Consider the following 15,443-nt stretch of genomic DNA (forward strand, 5'->3'; position numbering starts at 1 on the left):
TTTATCGGCCTTTTCTAGGAAATTCTTGAAAAACCTTATAACCGTGGTTTTGAACTCTATATCCATTCGTTTGTTCTCCTCCATTTCTTTCATTTGTGATCTGTTTCCTTGTCTCCTCATTTTCGCTGCTTCCCTGAGTTGGTTGGGTAGCTTTGTGTACTAGGTGTCCTATGTGGTTCAATGGGTCAGCCTTCCAGTTACCTGAGGTGGACACTCTTGGTGCACCCCTTTGTGGACTGTGTGTACAGCCTTGTTGTAGTTAAGTCTTGATTGTTGTTGGTGTCACTGGGAGGAATTGACCTCCAAGCCAATTGGCTGTGAGGACTTGCTGTGTCTATAACGGAAGAATTGCTGTGCTGGAGACACGCTTATGGGGCAGGACTTGTTCCAGTGGGGCTTTGGTGCTCACTGATTCTGCCTCTTGAATATGTCCCTTATGAGAGTAGTTGAAATCTGGTGTCTCACACAGACCACTAGATACACTAGCTTCTGGATCTCCAATGGGGTACAGGTCAGCTACTGTCTGAGGCCACCCAGCAGGAGCTACAGCAAGAACTACAGTTTTTTCCTCTTTGCTTGGGGTTTGGAGGTTTTGGAGTTGTCTGACTGGAGCTGTAGTTTATTTGGTTAAGCTGCGACAGGGCAGGCCATTTATATGCAAAAGCCGCTGCGCGGAGCTTGGGTGTGTTTGTAGATTGTGCAGGGAGGGGTCTCAGGGCGTCACTAGGCTAGGGCGTGGCAAACAGCGATGGCTGCCAGTCAGCCGTCTCTGCCTTTCCGCGTTTCCAAGTCCCCGCATCCCGCGCCCCAACACAATAAACAATGATGCTGGGTGCACCTCTGCAAGAAAGTCACCCTCACTTTTTGACCCGATGGCCGACAGTCCAGCTTCTCCCCGTAGGAGTTTGGGTCCCCTGCGTCTCCCCAGAAACTGGATTTCAGAGTAATCGGGAGCTTGTCTCCCTTGGGGTTGAAAAAAAGCACATCCAATCGCCTGCCACCAGCCCGATGCGTGTGCCTCTGTACCTCAGTTTTTCAGCACTTGTGCATGTCTCAGTGCTCTTTTCTCTTTCCTTCTAGTTGTAGAACTTCCACTCAGCCAGCTTTCCCATGGTTCTGGGTGATAGACATTTTGTCTTTTAGTTGTAGTTTTGAAATTGTTGTGCGAGGCAGCAGTTTAGGTGTTTGCCGCCATCTTGGTTTTTCCAAGAAGGATCTTTTTTAAAACAATATATTTTTTATTGATTTCAGAGAGGAAGGGAGAGGGGAAGAGAGATAGAAACATCAATGATGAGAGAGAATCATTAGTTGGCTGCCTCCTGCATGCTCCCAACTGGGAATCGAGCCCACAACCCAGGCATGTGCCCCTGACCAGAATCGAACCTGGGAGGGACCCTTCAGTCTGCAGTCCCACCCTCTCTCCACTGAGCCAAACTGGCTAGGGCTAAAGAAGGATCTTTCTGCAAATTTGATGTTTAACAATATCAGAACTATTAATATACTAGTATATACTATTTTTCTTATTTTTTTAAATTTTGTGTTGGTCCAATAAAAAGGTGACAGGTGCCCTAGTTGGTTTGGCTCTGTGGATAGAGGGTCAGCCTGTGGACTGAAAGGTCCCGGGTTCGATTCCAGTCAAGGGCACATGCCCGGGTTGCAGGCTCAATCCCCAGTGGGGGACATACAGGAGGCAGCCAGTCAATGATTCTCTCTCATCATTGATGTTTCAATCTATCCCTTTCCCTTTCTCTCTGAAATCAATAAAAATATATTTTTAAAAAATAGTGACAGGTATGTTAAATTAATATTGTTAAAGATAACAGGGAAAAAAGTCAAAAGCCCCTCACAAAATTGAGTACAACCTCTTTTAGGTACTGTACTTTTCAGCTGGTTAGTATAGAGCGAGGGCTAGATCCCAGGTCACCAGGCTTCCCAAGCTATGTTCTTACTATTACATTGTCTTTTTAGTGTGCTTTATTTGCTGTTATAAAATCAAACATCATACTTATTACCTATGTTAAATGGTTTCTAAACTTTTGAAAAAAATTGAAGTTAAAAACACAATCTGTTTCAAATTTATTTTGCCCTGTACATGTTTCTGTATTTGCCCAGCCTTCATGTTTGAAGACTAATCAAGTCAGCTCTTTGTAGGGTAATAACCTGGCTTCATAATTTCAATTTTATTTTCTACTTATGCTGCCAAAATGGTCTTATTGCAAAATGTCTAGATAACTTAGTTTAAATAAGTTGACACCATATTATTTATTCATTTATATATTCATAACCTTATTTATGAGCCTTGGCATAATCTTTCATTTGGAGATAACATCTTTTCAGGGAGTTATCAGCATGATATTGTAAAGCATACCACCTTCAAAACAAGTTAGGAAACATGGTTTTTCATATAACCATACCTTAGTATTAGTATATTGATATACTTGATTAAATTCAGAAAACACAACAAATGTCTTCTTAAATCCTTGAGGCTGCATAAGTTTATTGTGGTTCACTTTGGATGTCCAGTAGTAACAGTGAGAAGAATTTTAGGTTAAGGATCCATCTTTGAGGTAGTAGTGATCAGTTATCACAGATACTACCTAAGACTATTGCTTTTGCTGTTTAATTTCTTTTGACTCTCTTAATTTAATCAGTGATATTGTCAGTTGAGTATGAGAAAAGCCAGTGATTTAATGCTGAAAGCATTTTACTCTTACTAGCGATATGTTTTCTTATAGATTGCTTTTTTAAATAATTTTGTTTTCCTTTTTTTCTCTTATTCTACCATTCATTTCACCAAAAATAAAACAAAATTCACCACCAACAAATAAAACTCTAGGTTTTAGAGTCTTTGCCAGAAGATGTAGGGTATAACATAGAAATAAAGTGGATCTGCCAACAAAGGGTAAGTAATTCTTTGTGTATTCTCTTCTTTCCCTTTCCTCTGTTTTTTAAACACATTCATTCCTATCTTTTTGCTTTAATGGAGTAAGTGAAAATGAAAACTTACTCTGGTTTCTTCCAGTTAGCACAGTGCTTTTAGACCTTTTTAATAAAGCATATTTTATTTATTTATTTTTAAATGTTTTTCTTGATTTCAGAGAGAAGAAGGGAGAGATAAATAGATATATTAATGATGAGAATCACTGATCGGCTGCCTCCCGCACACCCCTTACTGGGAACTGAACCATGACCTCCTCGTTCATGGGTTGATGTTCAACCACTGAACCACACTGGCCAGGCAATAAAGCATATTTTATGCTTATACTAATTTGTGGCTACTTAAAAGTAGTGATGAATGTATTATAGTAGAAATTTCCATATTCATGTGTCTCGTGTGCACATTTATATCGGTGGTTTCTGGGTATGCTCATAGGTGAACAATAAGAACACTGGACAGTCAGAACTCTATAACTTTGATTAGTTTTTATTTTATCTTCCCCATCTAAATGCATAATAATGTCCTAAGCAGTTTTCTATTAAGTGCTAGTAGCTAGTAATAATTAACCAGGAAAATAAATTTTTGCAAATGTGTTTTAAATCACTCCCAGATTTAGTCATTGTTTTGTTCAATAATTATATATTGAAAAGCTGTTAAAGGCCGGGTATTTTCTGAGTGCTGGGATCAAGTAGTGAAAGAATAAAGCCTTGCCTTCCTGGAACCTATATTCTGGTCGAGGAGAACAACTATTGAATGTATCAGATGAGGGTACTTGATAGTCCTAAGATCCAAAGAATGAGAAATTTAACTAGTAATTCATATTTCCCAGGGTTTGTTGTTGTTTGCAAGTGAGTTAGCAAATGTAGTGGAGCCCTTTTGTCCTAAAGTTTATGAAGAATATATAAAACTATTTTAAAAGTCACAGTAGATTGCAAATTTCCAGAGTTTTAGTTTTTATTTATCTTATTAAAACCAAAGTCTATTAATGGTGTAATTGCTTTGCATATAAGTGTCTCTATACCTGAATTATGATAGCTGCACTGTCGCTAAGTAGCGGTGTGTTCATGGGCACGTCATTTCATCTTTCAGGTCTTTGCTTTTCTCATCTGTAAACTAAGAGTTGGACTAGGTGTTCTCAAGATTTTTTTTTCTAGCACTGTGATTCCAGAGTAGTTAATGGCTTTTGTTTTCCTATTTGCTTCTTCTACATAGGATGGAATGTGGGATGGTAACTTATCAACATATTTTGACATGAATCTGTTTTTGGATATCATTTTAAAAACTGTCTTAGAAAATTCTGGAAAGAGAAGAATAGTGTTTTCTTCATTTGATGCAGATATTTGCACAATGTGAGTAATAGTCATTTTTTCCTCGTATACTCTTACTGTAGATAGGACTTAGTGTACAAAGATTATGGTTGGAGGTGGGGAAGTGCCTAGACTTTACCCTTGATTTATCCTCCCAGAAAAGTTATATATATTCTCACTTCCCTTCAGGACTACCTGCTGGGATGCCCTTCACTCCTGTAAACTCCATATCCACTGGGTCCCGAGGTCAATACATCCTACCCTGTATTGCATGTAGCATCTTCCTTACCAAATTATAAGCCCTTAAAGGCTTTCTTGTTGCCCATTTCTGAGCATATTTTAGCTCTTGTATAGAAAAATTAAATTTTTTTTATTTTTTTGGCTGAAAGGCAATATGTACATGTTAATGGTGATTATATCTCAGTAATGGGATTATGCTATCTTTTGGGGGGGAGGATTCTTTATATATTTTCTAAAGTTTCAAAACAATGTACTATAATTATCATCCCAATGAAAAGCATTTTTTAAAATTGTCTTTTTTAGGGTTCGGCACAAGCAGAACAAATATCCCATATTATTTTTGACTCAAGGAAAGTCTGATATTTACCCTGAACTCATGGACCTCAGATCTCGGACAACTGCTATTGCAATGAGTTTTGCACAGTTTGAAAATCTGCTGGTAAGTTATGTTTGAATTTCTTAATTTTCATTTTTTTTAAATGTGTTATAGAGCAGAAATAAAGTTTCATATTCCATTACACATCTAATTGGTTAGTTTTGACCTATGTATAACAAGCAGGTAGTTCTACTTAAAAATGAGAGTATTAGATCTCAGAATCAAAAGCAATTACTTGAACAAAAAATATATATATATTTCCTTGAATGCCTACATTAAGTAAGTTTTGTAGTTGAGTGGATTTTATGATTTGTCTAAAATGGCTGGACTGTACACTTGCTTGATAATATAAGTTATGTAAGAAAAAATTGTACATTGTCTTTTCCTGCCCACTCAACTTTGGAGAGCACTGATTTAGAATATGACCATTTAGCATTTGCAGTCAGTAAGTTACTTTTTCATGAGTAACTTATTTTTCTTCCATTAGGGGATAAATGCACATACTGAAGATCTGCTCAGAAACCCATCCTACATTCAAGAGGCAAAAGCTAAGGGACTAGTCATATTCTGCTGGGGTGATGATACCAACGACCCGGAAAACAGGAAGAAATTGAAGGAATTTGGAGTTAATGGTCTAATTTATGATAGGTATTTGTTTTTCATGAAAAACTTTCATGAACTGTTAGCGAAAAAGTAGCTTTCGCTTTATAACATTATAAATACTATTAAACTTAGTTAAGTTAAAATTCAGTAGTTCAGCCTGAGGTTTATCTTAACATTTGTAAATGGAATTTTTCATACTTGGAATATACCACAATCACGTGGGAAGCTTATTCTGGGGACTGGGCTCTGAGTTACCTTGAGGGTGAGGGTGGCTGTCTGCCCCAGACCACTTGGGTCTACACCAACTTAATGATCTTATCCAATTCTGTGGCTTTTCATACCTTTATATATTCCTTAATTTTTATATCTCCAACTCAGATCTTTCCCTTGACCTCTATCTAAACTTTTTTATATATAAATATTTTTTTATTGATTTAAGAGAGGGAGAGGGAGAAAGAGATAGAAACATAAATGATGAGAGAGATTTATTGATCGGCTGCCTCCTGCTCGCCCCCCACTAGGGATCTAGCCTGAAACCTGGGCATGTGCCCTGACCGGGAATCGAACTGTGACCTCCTGGTTCGTAAGTCAACAAACATTCAGTCACTGAGCCATGCTGGTTGGCTGTCTGTACTTTTTTTTATCTAGCTATAGATTTAGCCGATTTCAGTATAAATGACAATTCTGTCTTTCCAATTTCTCAGGCCAAATCCTTGGAGTCTTTCATGATTCTGTTCTTTATCTCATATCCCAAATCCAATCAAACAAAATCATGTTGATTCTATCTTCAAATATATCCTGAATCTATCAACTCACCATGTTTACTGTTGTCACTCGAAAGCTACCTCATTTCCAACGTGCATTATTGAAAGAGCCTTCTCACTGGCCAATGCCTCCACACATGCCTCTCTGCTGTCTGTCTTCAGCACAACAGCCAGAGGGTGCCTGTTAAAATCTAGGTCAGATCATGTTACTGCTTAAAACCTAAGAGTAAAATTCCGGGTCCTTTCCTCCCCACCCCCCCCAATGTCAGTGTCTCAGTAAAGTCTTCCCTGAATATCCTAATTCAGATAACAACCGCCATTCACAGCAAACTTCTGACTTTTCTCCATAGCATTTACCACCATCTGACATAATATTTTACTTGTTTATTTTCTGCCTGGCCTCCCCCACCAATATACCCAACACATAAGCTCCATGAGGGCAAGACTCTGCCTGTTTTGTTCATTGCTGCATCTTCAGAGGTTAGAACAATATCTGATACAGAGTAGACTTCAAATATTTGTTGAACAAATCTTTTTATTTTATTTTTTTATAAGTTCCCTGAGTGTTTAGATGTAAGTTTGAGTCGCTAATCTGAGAAATGAAAAGGTTGCTTAGTATAAAGACATGTGGGGTTGGAAAGGATGTTATTTACTCTGCTTGCTAATACTCGCGCAGCATCATGCAAAGAGTAAGTGATGAACTTCTTACCAGGCCTGCTTTAAAAAAATACCTTCCTTGGATTTAGTTCATATTACTGCTTGTCCTATAAAGTTATATCACTTTCTTAATAAAACTTTTTTTTTTTTTTACTATTGTGTCTGAATGAGTCTGGTTTTAAAATTGCAGCCCAGATAATGTTTGCCTTTCTTCTTAACTACTTGGTTAATTTTGCTTTACGCAACAGATTTCATAGGTCCTTTTAATAAATATATCCAACTAATTAAAGGAAAAATAAAATTGTAAATCAACAATTTGAAGGAAGTGTTTACTTTCGCAAAAATTTGAAGATTTTTTTTGTTTCTTTGAGGAAGAAGAAGGAATGATTGTAATTATTTTCAGGCAAGAAAATGTATTGTGAGGTTATACCATGTGTAACTTTGTAGGGTATACACATTTTAGGCAGACCCATCATCTCAAGGACCTTACTTGTTTGGAGCCAAATACTGACATGTAATTGAGAACAGGAAGATGCTATGCGATATAAATAGCCCTAAAGAAAATTGACCCAAGGTCAATAAGAATAATTTTAAAGAGGAAGCATTGAGATGGATTTGGGGGTGTGGTTAAATTTGTTTTGACAGGATATGCATTTTAGGCAGAAGCTAGAACATGAATCAGGACAGGACTGTGTTGAAGGTGTGGAGGGTTTTGAGGAGACACCCAGCACTGGGCTCTTGCTAGAGTCTGATGACAGGTGAGGTGGATTGTGTTAGAACTGGTTTTTATCCTTGAAATTTTTTTTTTAATTTTACTCAAAGCAGTACATATATATATATATATATATATATATATATATATATATATATATATATATATGTATGCATAACTATTTGTGTGTATGTATACATATAAAGCTTAAAATTACATTATATATGTATATATGTATATATACATATATATATATATATATATATATATATATATATATTGCTTAAAATTTTAAGTAGTTCTGTAAGACTTACAATTTACAATAAAAAAGCAGCAGGCCCTGGCCGGGTAGCTCAGTCGGTTAGAGTATCATCTGATACTCCAAGGTTTCTGGTTCGATCCCTGGTCTGGGCACATACAAGAATCATCCATTGAATGCATAAATAAGTGGTACAACAAATCGATGTTTCTCTCTCTCAAATCAATTAATCCACCAATAAAAGAGGCAATCCCCTACATCTGTCCCTTTCATTGTCTCTAGCTGAGTTCCTATGCCCTAATTTTTTTTAGCTGTTTCTTCTGGTACTTAATGTGCTTATGCTATGCTATAATTTTTTCATTATCAAATTTAGACATTATATAGAAGGTTTTGAATGATTATTGATTCATAGTCTTTTCATTCATTTTACATTGGGGGGAATTATGATAAGGATGGGTATGTTAGTTAATCAGAAACTAATGTGTTCTCTTCTTTTACAAAGGAATTAACACACAGTAGATTTCCATTTCATCATGGTTTTATGATATATTATCATATAAACCGGTACGTTTGATTTTCTGATATTTGGAATTTTTGCATTTATGGTAATGATGGAGATGGCCTTTATTTACCTTTCTCGAATGGTTTGATTTTTGGTGTGGAGATAATACTTGCTTCATAGAGTAAATTTGGCAGCGTCCCTCTTTTTATAAAAAAAAATTACTGTGTCTGCTCAAATAATTAAAAAATACACTAACACATTTAAAGAACATTATCATTAAATTATGAAGTCCCCCATGAGCCTCTTTCTAACTCTGTTCCCTTATCTCCTCCCTCACATATAACTGCTTATCAAATTATTATTCTCATTAACGTTTCTTTTAATTCTATTGCTAAACAATATACCATTTAGTTTTGCATGGCTTTAATCTTTATTTGTATTTTGTTGCATGCAACTATAATCTGCCCTTCTTCATGGCTGTAGAACATTTATAGTTGTATGTGTCTACTACAATTTATTCTACTATTTAAGAACATTTTGGTGGTTGCCAAGTTTCTGCTATCACAGCATTTGCTGTAAATATTGATGACTGGGTCTAGAATACATTTGTAAAGTTTCTTTAGGGCAATGACTTTGAAACCTTTTTGACCCCAATCCAATTAGGTATGTATTTTACGTAGCAACACAGTGCACACAGATTAAATGTTTCTGCAAGCATTGTGGCCGGGCATAAAACTCCATGTTAGAAATCATTTCCTTAGAATTTTAGAAATAGTTCTCTGTTACCTTCATAAGTCCAATGTTGCTGTTGAGGATCGAGAAACCATGTTGATTCCTGTTCCCGCACATATGATCTCTTTGTTTCCTGTCAGTTTCTTTTTGTCACCAGTGTTCTAAAACTTCATAGAGATGGGTCTTATGGGTCTGGTTTCACCCATTGTGCCGGGCAGTTGTTAGCCCTTTTAGTCTGTTGAAAATGCAAAAAGTTTCATGAGTTGCTTCTTGGATTTTTGTCCCTTCCAATTTTCTGAGGTTTTTTTAACCTTTGTCTTTTTGCTCCACTTGGAAAGATTTCTGCAGCCTTAGCTTTTACCCATTCTATTCAGGTTTTCACATCTACTGTTTTGTTTTTCATTTCCAAGGACTGTCTTTTTTCCCTAATGCTCTTTTTTCTGTATGTGTTAACATCCTGTTTTCATTTTATGAAAGTACTATTTCTCTGAAAGCAGAACTTTTTGTTTGTTCTTTTGGAATTTTCTTCTCTTTTACTCACCTGTTAGAAGTTTTCCTCAGATGTCTGAAAATCTTTGGCTGCTTCTCCTAAGAAATTGGAATCTAAAAAGCTTGTTGGAGGCTGGAGTGTGTTAACTTGGATTTCACTATGGTGGCCTGTTTGATCAGACCACTGATATCACTAGATTTAGAAATTTACTTTTTGGCTTATCAGATTGCTCCTAGAAGAATCTGTATCTACGTAGAGGATGTGGGCCTGGCTGCCAGGGTTCTTGGAGCCAAGTGAGGTCAGACAGCTGGGGAAGGGAGGGCATGTCTCTGTGTAGCATTGATTATAGATATGTACTATCTCTAATTCCCTGGTGCTGCTGGAGGTTTTGTAAAATGTCCAAACCCTCACTTGGTCGAGTCCCCTATTCCAAGAGATTTTCTGTTTAATGCTTGAAATAACTTTAGTTAGTGTGGGGAGGGGCAGTCTCAGGACAGGGGGTTAGGAGGGATTTAACTTGCTGCTGCTCAGTCTTCACTCCACCCTCCCTGTTTCAGCCCCTTTCCCTTTCACTCCCAGTTCTGGAGAAATTTGGTGCTGCTTTTAACTCAACCTTTGCATTTTTTCCATTACTGGCTTGTGACTTGGCCTTTTCTATCCTGTTAACTGAAACACTTTATTACACTTTATTATTCATCTGTTTTCCAGCTTCCAAAAGTTTGTTGCTGTGTCTCTGGTTTTTCCCATACTCATGAAATTTTTTTAAATCCCTTTGCTTTATTTTTAACAGGGGCGGGGTAGGGGAGGGAGTGGGGGAGAGTATGAGTGAAAGTCAAGTTAGATGATTCTGTTGGGTCTGATTCCTTGACCCAGATGTCACTTTTCATTGTCTTATATGTCTTTAATGAACAGAAAGTCTTTGTTTTATAATAGTCACATATTTAATAAGGTCAATGCATATTTTTATCTTGTTTATGAAACTTTCCCCCACTGTGATATCATAAAGATTGCCTTGTGGTGACTCTTGTAAGTTGCCTGTCTTTCACATTTAGGCATGCAGGGCCATACTCTCTGCTGATACGCAGTGAGAGTGCTGCCACCATCACCTTGGGCTTTTCTGTGCTGGTGACGGGGTATATCTGCCAATATTGCAAGATATAGCATGGTTCTCACCCGGGTGAGAAGTTCTCATCTTGGTCTTAGTAATTTGAAGTCAGAATTGGGTATTAATTCCAGCTCTGCCTCTAAATAACTTCCCATCTGTAAAATAAGACATTGCCAATTGATTGACTTGGAGAGAAGATAATTGAAGAATCACCAGTAAGCTACAGATTTCATTTTCTGATTCAGTTGCCTTCTAATCAGCTCTTTTGCACCCAGGGTACAAAAGGCAATGCTGCTATTCTGGATTATCAGAAAGTCGAGGGAGAAGAGAAATACTTTTAAGTATTGGGTGTCCCCCAAAAAATGTATACACATATTTTGAATAATTACAAAAAGCAGTGTTTATTAAAATACATTTCATTTTAAAATTTGCGCTATCAGCTGTTGAAGTGTATATACATTTTTGGGGGACACCCTGTCAAACTAGTGCTTATACATCCTTTTTTTAAAAAGATTCTTGTAATATGGATGTGCTAGGCATTCTGTAAACATTCTTCTAAAAAAGGTTAAGTCAGACTGGTCTTAAGTAAACACAAATTACCCTATTTTATGTGTTTTGTGTTTGTTTCATCATAGGATATATGATTGGATGCCTGAACAGCCAAATATATTCCAAGTGGAGCAGTTGGAACGCCTGAAGCAAGAATTGCCAGAGCTTAAGAGCTGTTTGTGTCCCACTGTTAGCCACTTTGCTCCCTCATCTTTGTGTGAGGAGCCTGGTATCCATGTGGATGCCAACGGCATTGATAGCATGGACAGTGCTTAGTTTTTATGGGGCAGAGGCCATCTGGGGGCATGCACTGCTGTTCTGGGTATTCACTTTTCATGAGCATTGTTTATCTATGCCTTTTAGTTTCTCAGTCCAATGAAGCAATAATGAAGTATTTTACTGTTTCACTACAGTTCTTGCTAGAATTTCAAGTATGCTATTTAAATCACTTGGCCAGGTATAATTACCAGTCAGCCTCTTTACAACGAGAAAATGTATTGGTTGGTAAATATTTTAAACTATATATGTAAATGGATAATGTTAAACAACTGTCCATTAAAAGCATAACACTTTGAAATTAATTGTATAAATATTTCATATTTACTCTTCTTAACAGTTTTTCATTCAATCAGGTCTGAAATATTTAGCACTTGAGGAACATGACTATGCATAATTATACCTGACCATGAGAAAAATAAGTACCTCAAATGCATGCATTTGCACTGGTGATTCCAACTGCACAAATCTTTGTGCCATCTGTGTATATATGTATTTTTTACATGGACTGACATGCACATCTACCATTTTCATTCAGTATGAACCTTGAGGCTGCTGCCATTTTTCCATTTAACCAAACCAATGCCTGTGTAAACAGCCTAGAGGTGACCCTTGAAAACTTGTTTCAAGAATTGTTTTGCATAAATGTTAAAAATTTTTTAAACGCTGCAGGGTAATTTAATGTATAAAATGTTAGAAGTATGTATTGCATACTTAGTAGAGTAGATCATTATGTATAAATTCTACTCAATGCATGCTTTAGGTTTTAAGCATGAGATTATACATGTTTACCATAAGTCCTTGCATCTGTGGTGCTAGGTAAGTGTGAGAAGGTGTCAAGGACTGAAAATAAATATTTTGTTGCCTAAAAAAAAAAAAAAAGCCTGTTTGCAGGCATTTAAAATATGCTTATTTTAGGTCTCTCTCACTACCTACTACACACCGTTGCTTTATGGGTTTGTTTTGTGTGTGTGTGTGTGCTGTGTGTGTTATACAGTAGTTAAATCTCCATGCAAAAAAAAATAAATGTCCTGAATTCTCATATTGGTATTCTTTATTAGTTAATGTATATCATGCATGTAATTTATTTAGAAATGTAGAAGATATGACTAAATGTAAAGGCATGTTTTGAGAGTTATGCTAAGGATTCTTTCATTAGAAGCTGATTGTTTTTGGCATAACTGTAATTTAAGAATGAATGTTAAATAAAACGCACAGAATTATTTTCTTCATTATAAAATGAAATTGCAAGAAGGTGTTACTTTTGTAGAATTGGTTCTATAATATTATCAGAAATTGGAATTTAGAGTCTACCCTAAAGAGATGATTATTTCCATCTACCTTTTACTGCATGTTCTTCACTAGACAGTTTATTCATGTATTGACGTATTTTGGTAGTGGCTGCAAACCTACGACTTGGAATTACACATTGTATCTTTTTATTTTTTAAGCCAAGCAATGCAATTTTGGTCAGATCTTAATTGTGTGAAGATAGGCTTTGAAATTGTATGGTATTGTTTTTGTAACACTGATATTTAATGGAAAATAGTTTCAGAAATGGAGTCTTCTGCCAGGGTTCTAAATATTTTTCCCCCACATTAAGTGAGATTCTCCAACATTTTGGTGTGTATTAGGTGCCTTTAGAAAACTCCTGAAAAAAAATTTTTTGTTTTCCTCATCTGCAGACTTGTACAAAACAATTACCATTACCTTGTGGTAACTTGATTAGCCAAATGTGTGCATTTCTAGTCCTGTTCGTTGGCTCCTCCCCTGTGCCTTTCATGTTCCAGCTCCACTTTGAAAACTTGCAGATCATAAAAGGAAAGAATGGGGGAAGGAGGAGGAGAGGAGATGTGGGTTAGGGGATTTCCTAAACAGTGTAATTTAAAAATATATATATTTTTATTGATTTCAGCGAGGAAGGAAGAGGGAGAGAGAAAAACATCAATGATGAGAGAAAAATCATTGATCGGCTGCCTCCTGCATTCCTCCTACTGGGGATAGAGCCCGCAACCCTCGCATGTGCCCTTGACTGGAATCAAACCCAGGACCTTTCATTTTGCAGGCTGATGCTCTATCCACTGGGCCAAACCAGCTAGGGCTGAACAGTATAATATGCTGAGAAGAGCTTATAGCATCACTGCTCACTTTCCTGTAGATGATTAAAGATAGCAAGCAGTGTCTCCCCATTATTCTAGGACTAAGTCCAGGCTTCCATTTCACTTGTTTTGCCTTGTGCACTCTGCTCCAGCTACACTGTACCGTGCTAGGCCCTGACCACATCACGCTCCCTGTTGGAAGCCGTGTGCCCTCTGCTGCCCACAAACACCTTCTTCTTGCCAGATTGATTTCTCCTTGAGCCATCGACCTCTCTGCCCTGAGCCCTTGCGAAGCTCCTTCAGAAGGGATGAATCTGTCTTCTGGACTCTAGCCGTGTGGTTGTACGTTGATCATGTGCATCACAGGACATTCTGGGTAGGCACAGTTGATGTTTGCCTTACCTACCAGGATGCGGACTCTTCTAGGGCAGGAAGCTTATCGTACTCATTTTTATTTCCACAGTAAATGGAACATAGAAAACAAATGTTGGAATTATTGAGATAATCCATAGCAAATGTCCCCTTGAATTAAGAGGTTTAGTTATGTTCACTAAGAATGTAAATTTTGACTTACATTTTGACAATTGGAACAGTTTAATGATGTCATAGAGGTATAATGTTAAATTATTTTATATTTTCTGGAAATTGAGTGAAATGTCTGATAAAATGCTGCCATTCTTTGGTATTTCCTACTCTCTGGAATTATGTACTGTAACTGATGGATGTAAGTGTGAGGAATACAGCTCATTTCTGTGTCAGTAGTGCCTGAGGGCTACCATGGCCACCCTTTACCTCACTCCCTTCTTCCTTATGACGCTTGTCTTCCCCTCCAAACCCATGTTTACGCCTACCTCAGCCCTCTGTCCTTGTTGGAATTGCCTTCTGTCTTCCTTCTGTGTCCAGCTCAGGTGCCACCTACTCCATAGAACTTTCCTCAGCTTTTAATCAGAATCATGATGCAAACAAATGCAGACAGCCTCAATCTCACTACTTCATTTTGCAGCTGAGGTAATAAACCCAGAGAAGTTAACTGACCATGTTGGGACTAGAACTGGGTTTTGGGACTACGCTGTCTTCTTATACTATGCTGCCTTCTGAATTCTTGTGGCATTGGTTAGCATATGCTTTCTAAAGTCCAACTTTTTATGTGCCTGTTATTTTCCTAATAAGATTGTAAGCCCCTTAAGGGCAGGGATTTCTTTGCATTTCCAGCACTACTGTAGTGTTCTATACTTAGGTATGAACTAGATAAATAAATGGCGGTGGCAACAACCCTAGTTTCTTAATTCAGATCGCTTCACAGTATACATTCAATTTTATATGGCATGCTTGGCCATATTGTTGAGTGTGTGCTCACATGTGCATGTGTGTTCATGTGTATTTGCATGTTGACACATGGAGTTCTCATTCTGCCCTGGTTGGATGAGCTCACATATTTGATTTACTAAAAATCAGTTTTCTACCTCATGCTGAATGAGGACATATATGGAAATAAGTGGGGACAATTATGGGGATAAGGTATGGTTTTCCTTTCCACTTGCCTAATTGCCCTTTCTGGGAAGTGCTGCCTTGGATAAGACTCATGTGCCCTGTGGGGTGGCTGTCTTATGAGTTCCGATGGGCCATCATTGCCCTCTGTATCTTGGTGCTTTCTCTTCACAACTTACCTGCATGTTGTCATTCACATTATTGCTGGTTTGGTACTCCAGGTTGACCGTGGAGTCCTGTTCATTTAATTTGGATATGACTTATTTACTCTAGCATTTTAGGTTTGGATCATGTACTTCTGGTATAGAAAACAAATTATATTAGAAATATTGCGTTATTTTTGTAT

General features: G+C 37.3%; 1 protein-coding gene across 2 annotated transcripts in view; it reads left to right on the top strand.

Annotated features, from left to right (window-relative positions):
• GPCPD1 (glycerophosphocholine phosphodiesterase 1) overlaps positions 1-14,881 on the top strand; it is a 64,660-nt gene extending 49,779 nt beyond the window's left edge. For both annotated transcript variants that reach the window (XM_079784522.1, XM_079784523.1), the window contains 5 exons: positions 2,837-2,902; positions 4,151-4,287; positions 4,789-4,924; positions 5,349-5,509; positions 11,321-14,881. In XM_079784522.1, coding sequence (XP_079640648.1) covers positions 2,837-2,902; positions 4,151-4,287; positions 4,789-4,924; positions 5,349-5,509; positions 11,321-11,510 — 690 coding nt within the window. In that variant the 3' untranslated portion in view covers positions 11,511-14,881. The remainder of the gene's footprint in view (positions 1-2,836; positions 2,903-4,150; positions 4,288-4,788; positions 4,925-5,348; positions 5,510-11,320) is intronic.
• Positions 14,882-15,443: the final 562 nt, after the last annotated feature.

Source organism: Cnephaeus nilssonii, assembly GCF_951640355.1.
Source record: "Cnephaeus nilssonii genome assembly, chromosome: 11".
In the NCBI taxonomy this organism is placed as follows: domain Eukaryota; kingdom Metazoa; phylum Chordata; class Mammalia; order Chiroptera; family Vespertilionidae; genus Cnephaeus; species Cnephaeus nilssonii.